General features: G+C 49.2%; 1 protein-coding gene across 1 annotated transcript; it reads left to right on the forward strand.

Annotated features, from left to right (window-relative positions):
- Window positions 1-1,171: 1,171 nt before the first annotated feature.
- On the forward strand, window positions 1,172-4,722 carry FSST1_001116 (importin PSE1; the record flags this gene model as incomplete). Its single annotated transcript, XM_083225151.1, has 5 exons — window positions 1,172-1,574; window positions 1,633-1,808; window positions 1,880-2,311; window positions 2,373-4,444; window positions 4,515-4,722. 5 exons carry the CDS (start codon window positions 1,172-1,174, stop codon window positions 4,720-4,722), a joined length of 3,291 nt encoding a protein of 1,096 aa, XP_083091298.1.
- Between the last annotated feature and the right edge of the window lie 3,130 nt (window positions 4,723-7,852).

Consider the following 7,852-nt stretch of genomic DNA (forward strand, 5'->3'; position numbering starts at 1 on the left):
TTGCGCCCATAGCTTAGTTTGGTTGCATTAAACAAGGCAGCGCAATACAGATTGATCCTTTACTACTCCGTACTATAAGTTTTTATCGCATCTCGAAATGTGTGTCGTGCAAGATCTCTGTGAAACACAGGCCCAGTTCTCATGACAGTTGACTTACAACCATAGGCTCGCGGTTTGGCTACTTGTTCAAGGGTCTCGACACGGGAGCACCGAATATAGATGATAGACCAGTGTTGCTTGTCTTCCGGTAGGCCTGTCTTCTGTAGGTACTCTAGGACTCGAGGAAGCATCCTTGACCTCTAACATAGATCCACAATTTTCTTGGCCATCAGGTAATCCCTAGTAGTCTGATATGATGGCTTCATTGCAGATTGGCCAGGTGTTTTATTATCATAGAGAAGTGAAAGCCAGTGAGATGTCTGAATGTCATTTCTCTCATGTCTTGTAGGCAGTTCGTTTGACAAAAAGATCAGGTTCGTATGGAACGAAGGACATTCTGGCGGTGTGGTGGGTCGCATATTTAGCAGAGCTACCAGAACAAACAAAATAATGGCCAATATTTATTTGCCTGGCTCTTAAGTTATGAACTCTTTGTCTACAGGCACCACAGCTGTAATAGGCCATCAAAACAAACATGCGACTGATAATAATTCCAGTGTTATTGCCAAGCTGAAAATGTAAATCTCACGCCTGAGAGTCTTGTTATCGATAAAAGAAAGAGAGAAAAATACCTAAACAATCAAGGACCCCAAAAAGATCACCAGTGACTGGCTGGTCACCACGCACCCTTTGTTTTTTGTTTTTTTTCGCTTGGGCTCAATCAAGTTCCACGTGAAGTATCTTTTCTGCAAACTTGGCGGCTGAGGTACTTTGGCGGCCCTCGAAACTTGGGCTTCCCCTCCCCCACTTTGATTTTGCTCCCACCTCATCCATCCCTCTCTTCTTTCTTTCCCATCTCCCACCACTTGGGATCTTGGAAATCTCGTGCCTTGTATCCAAGCCACGGCGAACAGAGCCTACCAATACCCTACGGCTCGTAACTTCATTATAGCCCTTCTTTATCTTACCTATTTTGCGGTTGCCCCCTTTGCTTTCCTGGCAGCCCCCGACTGAAACTTAACTTTCTTTATTGTCTGCTGGTGGACATCACCATCAGCATCCCTCAAAGACAATGTCTCTGCTTCCGCAAGATATCCATGCAGAGCTTTCACAGCTTCTGCAGGCTCTGCAGTCCCCCGACAACAGCATACGATCTCAAGCCGAGGAGCATTTGCAGAACAACTGGACCGCCAGTCGTCCCGAGGTTCTGTTGATGGGACTGGCGGAACAAATTCAAGGCGCTGGCGACAATGCGACCCGATCCTTTGCCGCTGTTATCTTCCGTCGAATTGCTTCCAAGACCCGCAAGAACGATGCTGGAGAGAGCATGGATCTCTTTCTCTCTCTGACTAAGGATCAGGCCGCCGTCATTCGACAGAAGCTTCTCGAGACACTCGCCGCCGAGTCTGATCGCCTTGTTCGCAACAAGATTAGTGATGCTGTTGCCGAACTTGCCAGACAATACACAGAGAACGGTTAGTACCGGGGTTGCTCCTGATACTCACTTGGGCTTCGCTAAATGTTCGCTTATAGGTGATGCTTGGCCCGACCTACTCAGTGCTCTTTTCCAACTCAGCCAAGCGCCCGAGGCCGAGAAGCGAGAAAATGCGTTCCGAGTGTTTGCTACAACTCCTGCGATCATCGAGAAGCAGCACGAGGAAGCAGTTCTTCAAGCTTTCCAAAAAGGGTTCAAAGACGACGCCGTTATGGTATATACCCCTCCCTACGGGGCAGATACTCTGCCCACACTATATCATTGCGCCGCTAACGACAGCTGCAGGTACGCCTTGCCGCCATGGAAGCCTTTGCTTCATTCTTCCGAACCATAAGCAAGAAGGGGCAGGCCAAATACTATGCCCTCATTCCCGATGTGCTCAACATTCTCCCCCCAATCAAGGATACACAGGACTCCGACGACCTCAGCAAAGCACTCCTTGCTCTTATCGATCTCGCCGAGTCAGCTCCCAAGATGTTTAAGCCGCTCTTTTCGAATCTTGTCCAATTCAGCATCTCTGTAGTCCAGGACAAGGAACTCGATAATATATGTCGCCAGAACGCCCTGGAGCTTATGGCGACCTTCGCCGACTATGCGCCTTCCGTTTGCCGAAAGGACCCCTCTTACACAAACGATATGATTACGCAGTGTTTGAGTCTTATGACGGATCTCGGTGAAGATGATGACGATGCGTCTGAGTGGATGGCATCGGACGATGTACGTGATCGAAAAACGCCTGTCGCGTCTTTGTGCAATTTTGTAACTAACGACCTCGCAGTTTGACCAGGACGAGAGTGACCAAAACCATGTCGCTGGAGAGCAGACCATGGACCGACTTGCGAACAAGCTTGGTGGCCAAACCATTCTGGCTCCTACATTCAACTGGCTCCCTCGCATGATGACTTCCATGGCCTGGAGAGACAGACATGCCGCCCTGATGGCTATCTCAGCCATCTCAGAAGGTTGCCGAGATCTTATGATTGGCGAGCTTAGCCAGGTGCTCGATTTGGTGGTACCCGCACTCCAAGACCCTCACCCTCGAGTCCGATGGGCTGGCTGCAATGCTCTTGGCCAGATGAGCACTGACTTTGCACCCAAAATGCAAACCGACTACTATGACCGCGTACTCAAGGCCATTGTTCCTGTCTTGAGCTCCCCCGAGGGTCGAGTCAAGTCCCACGCAGCTGCTGCCCTTGTCAACTTTTGTGAGGAGGCTGAGAAGTCCACGCTTGAGCCATACCTGGACGACCTTCTGTCACAACTTTTCCAGCTTCTTCAGAACGACAAGCGATACGTCCAGGAGCAAGCTCTTTCTACCATTGCCACTATTGCCGATGCTGCTGAGGCGGCGTTTTCCAAATACTACGATACCCTCATGCCTCTCCTTGTTAATGTTCTCCAGAACCAAAGCGAGAAGGAGTACCGACTTCTGCGTGCCAAGGCCATGGAATGTGCGACATTGATTGCCCTGGCTGTTGGAAAGGAACGTCTCGGCCAGGACGCCATGACCCTTGTCAACCTCCTCGCCAATATCCAGGCCAACATCACCGACGCTGATGACCCCCAAGCACAGTACCTCATGCACTGCTGGGGTCGTATGTGCCGTGTCCTAGGATCCGACTTCCTCCCATTCCTTCATAACGTCATGCCACCTCTGCTTGAACTTGCCGTGGCCAAGGCTGATATTCAGCTGCTGGATGACGATGACCAAGTCGAGCAGATGCAGAACGAGGAGGGATGGGAGCTTGTTCCCCTCAAGGGTAAGATGATTGGTATCAAGACGAGCACCATGGACGATAAGCACATGGCTATAGAACTCCTGGTTGTCTACGCCCAAGTTCTTGAGGCTTCTTTTGCTCCTTACGTCTCAGAGATCATGGAGAAGATTGCGCTTCCCGGTCTTGCATTCTTCTTCCATGACCCTGTCAGATATATCTCCGCCAAGCTTGTCCCTCAGCTGCTGAGTTCCTACAAGAAAGCCTACGGTCCTCAGTCTGCCGAACTCCGTGGTCTATGGAACGCCACCGTCGACAAGCTTCTCGAGGTCCTGACTGCAGAACCTGCGATTGACACTCTTGCCGAGATGTACCAATGCTTCTATGAATCTGTCGAGGTTGTAGGAAGGGAATGTCTTTCTGCTGATCATCTAAACCGATTTATCGACTCCGTTCACTCTGCACTTGAGGACTACAAGGATCGTGTTGCGCAACGTGAGCAGGACAAGGAAGGGGCCACTGCCGACGACGTGGAGGATGAGGCGGAGGATACTCTGATAGCCATTGAGGACGATCAGACCCTGCTCTCGGATATGAACAAGGCATTCCACGCCATCTTCAAGAACCATGGTGCCGCATTCCTGCCTGCTTGGGAGCGCTTGATGACCACATACGAAGGTTTCCTCGGTTCTCCTGACCCAACTCAGCGACAATGGGGTCTGTGCATCATGGATGATGTCCTCGAGTACTGTGGCCCCGAAAGCACGCGATATGCTAACTTCATTACACAACCATTGATTGACGGCTGCCGAGACCCTTCTCCGGCTATCCGCCAGGCGGCGGCCTACGGCATCGGCGTGGCAGCGCACCGTGGTGGAGCACCATGGGCCCAGTTCTTGGGGAGCTCGGTACCTTTCCTCTTCCAAGTTACCCAAGTTCCTGATGCTCGTAATGAGGACAATGTGTATGCGACCGAGAACGCATGCGCAGCAATTGCCAAGATTCTTCACTACAACTCCAGCACCGTTAATGACGTGCAAAATGTAATCACACAATGGGTTGAGACTCTGCCGGTGATAAATGACGAGGAAGCGGCGCCCTATGCCTATGCATACTTGGCGGAGCTGATTGAAAAGTAAGTATTTTTGTTGTTTAAGCTTGCGTTTTTGTGGTCCGCAGGAGCTGACATATCTTTTACTTTCCAGGCAACACCCAGCTGTTGTTAACCAGGTTGCCAAGGTTTTCGTTTTCATTGCCCAAGCCCTTGAGGCGGAGACACTTGTAGGCCAGACTGCCAACCGCGTAGTCCAAGTTACCAAAGGACTCCTGCAGTCGACTTCTGTTGATCCTTCGCCGCTGCTACAACAATTCTCTCTCCAGGCGCAACAAACAATCACGGGATTCTTCAACTAGACGTGGACCTCATTAGGGTTGGTTATCGTGAAGTGCCGTGTGGCTGGGATTCAATCAGCGTCGATGGTAGTTATTCACATTGAGTCACGAAGCATGAGTCTAAAAGAGTAAGGTCGGATTGATAAGCGTGCGAATTTTACGAGGGACATGAATTTTGTTTCCAGATGATACCAAAATGATCGCCACAAGGTGCCAGCTTCAGACCAGGAACCCGGTCAGCTGTCAAGCGTTTGTGGCAGGCGAACATCCACAGGGCGATGCTGGTATCGATGCGACAGGGTGTGGCACTCCTAGTTTGGCTAGGGCGGGTTCAAAATCAGCATCAAAAGAATTGACATGCTCTAGGCACAGGCAAAAGAAGAGATAGAGGACGTCGGTTCCAGGCGTCGAGGCAAAAACAAGAGGGCTTTTTGATTAGGAAGGTTATATACTTGACATCGCACGGCGCCTTTTAATGCTACATTAGAGTTATGAGTATGCTCATCATTGTTTTAAATGATTACCCATTTATTTGTTGTCGTCGAGGTGATTTTGCCAGTCAACGTACAGCTTCTCGTCAACACCTTTACATTATATTCTATGATGACTCGAAGACTTTTAAATGCATGAATGGCCCCATGGTGGTGAAACACTGCTGCTGATAGGGGAGTGAGACAGTGTATCGGAAATCCATTCGTCACAGCACTTCGCCCAGCAGGCCGAGGGAGAGATGGAAAGATTGCCTTGTCTTGTCTTTAGATGCGGAACGGCTGGGACCCAATTATATCGGTGGTATTCTAAGACACGATGGCCTGGCTAAGTTCTAATCCATGTTGAATGAGACTATTGCTGAAGACAAGGCCACTTATGTTATTTGGGGTGAAAGGGTATTAGACTTGCAATGTATGCAATATTCGCTATGGGCATCTCAGGCTGGTTTACTCGCGGTCTGTGCCTTAGTTAACAACTAATGAGCTATTAAAGCTTTCAGGCATGATGAGTATACTTCATTCGCTTGTGCAATTCGTTGGGGGTATCTGGATAGTCCTTGTGCAAAGTTTCTCAAGTCTTTCCCTATCTACAGCAACGATGTTGAACTCTCACGTCAGGTAGTAAGCGTACGGAGAATGTCAGTGATAACACTCTGTTGATACAATATACATGCCATGCAGTTAGTCTACGTTGTTGTATGCAACCATGGCCTTTGAGGCGAAGAAGATAGATGCTGTGAGCCCAAGCAAGGATCTACTCTAAATCAAAGACTCACTTGACATTGTACATTCTTTGCAGCCAATTATTATGCCCCCCCCCCCCCCCCCCCAAAGGTTGGGCACTGCAATAGGTATCTATCATTGGGCATGACTGGGAGAGTAGCCACCTCAAGGGGTGTATTGAACTATTGATCCTCACACTTGATCTTAGTTTTTATAGCCTACAAGGAACGGTCGGGTGTGCTATCTAGTGATTTCGAGACATGGTAATGCAGGGTATCATAGACACAGCAAGGGCTGGGTAAGTAAGCATGAATTTGTCGTCTTTTGGAGAAACACGCATTGTCCACGACTCAAACTCGATGGCTTTTAATAGTCATGTTGGCGCAAATTCGCATGTTTCCCAAAACGGAAATGATATTAGCCATAGGCACATAGGTACAGAGGGTGAGTTGACTTAAAAATATTGCGTTTCGTTACCGTGCCTCAGCGGAGAAAAGCGAAGCACGGGTTCTTCCCGAGTTGCCAGCGATCCATTATTACCAGCTTTACAGTATACCTTGGTACACCGAAGTAGGTACTAAGGTATACCTAGACCTGAGGGTTGTGGTGTTTGCTGTAATATGTACTATCCATACAGAGTAGATGCCTCTATGTATGTCCCTCCTGACGCCTTTCAAGTCCTTCCCCACATTAGGTACTAAGGTACCTGATGGTGCGCCTCTCGGCAGGGTAAAGTCCTGTTTATACTGGGGTACCTCTCCATGACACCAAGACTTGAGCGCAGGCCCAAGTACCGTTCTATCTATCGAAGGGAACGAACGAACTGGGAAAGTTGGGTTGGGTTCCCACCCCCTTCTCTCAATTACTTGGCCTGCGCAACGGACAGGCAATGGGAAAAGGTCAACTGCTGAGAACAACAGTCACCCCTTATCCTAGGCCAACAATCAGCCGGGCAGCTTCAGTTCAGCAGCTGCCCAGTCCCAGCACATCCACTGATCTGGTCTTGCCTTTTGCATCATCCATCCACTCTGCCACACTGGACTGGACACTCTCCCACTGGACAGTACCTACCGTACATGCCTAGATACCTAGTGGGTAGCGGAAAAGTTGACCTTCAAGCTTTAGGCTACAAAAATAAATAGCCTAAGGAGTATGACCAAAGTAGTATAAGCTGGCCTACTAATTTCGTCTCTTATGTTTCTAGCGGCGGTGCGTGCATACCTCCTACCATCCTTTCCCAAGCCGTTCTGCCTGGCCTGATCCTAGTAAGGTACTTACTTTCCCCCACTCACACTCCCATCCGCATCTCACGCATTCCCATTCTTCTTCTACTATACCGTTACTCTACTTCTCCATCCCTCTCGTCTTTCCCGTTCCAAACGACTTTGAAGCGATCTTCAGCCTCCCTTTCAACTCGACACGAGCCGACTACAAATGCAAAAAAAATACGTTCCGCGCATCTGCCTCTGATCACCTGTTTCCTCCTGTTCCGAGCTTTCCACCGACAAATCTCGAGTCATAATTCAATATTGAGTACAAATTCGAGCGAGCACGAATATCCACCCCCGCGCATTTGCCGTCTGCGACTTTCCATACCCTGTCCCTCTCGTTTTTCGCTCGGTCGCTTGATCTACCCGGCCTGATTTATCACGTCAAATATCGATCCGAACTCGACTTGACTCAACTCATCGATCCACTCGACTTTCCAATTTTACGACATCTTCAGTTTCTCTGTATTGTGGCATTTGGCGATACTTGAAACAATTTTTTGTGCTGCAGCCAAGACCCTTTTAACAAGTCGCCAACCTTAACATACCAACCCTTGGTAATTGTTTTAGGGCACCATCTGCTTCCTTGAGCAGTGTGCATACGGGATAACGCCCGTTTAACCTCTTTTTCGAGCGCCTGGCTAGGCTGTCCAGCCAGATGCCATCGCT

Source organism: Fusarium sambucinum, chromosome IV (genome assembly GCF_050947815.1).
Source record: "Fusarium sambucinum isolate potato_lamoka chromosome IV, whole genome shotgun sequence".
In the NCBI taxonomy this organism is placed as follows: Eukaryota; Fungi; Ascomycota; class Sordariomycetes; order Hypocreales; family Nectriaceae; genus Fusarium; species Fusarium sambucinum.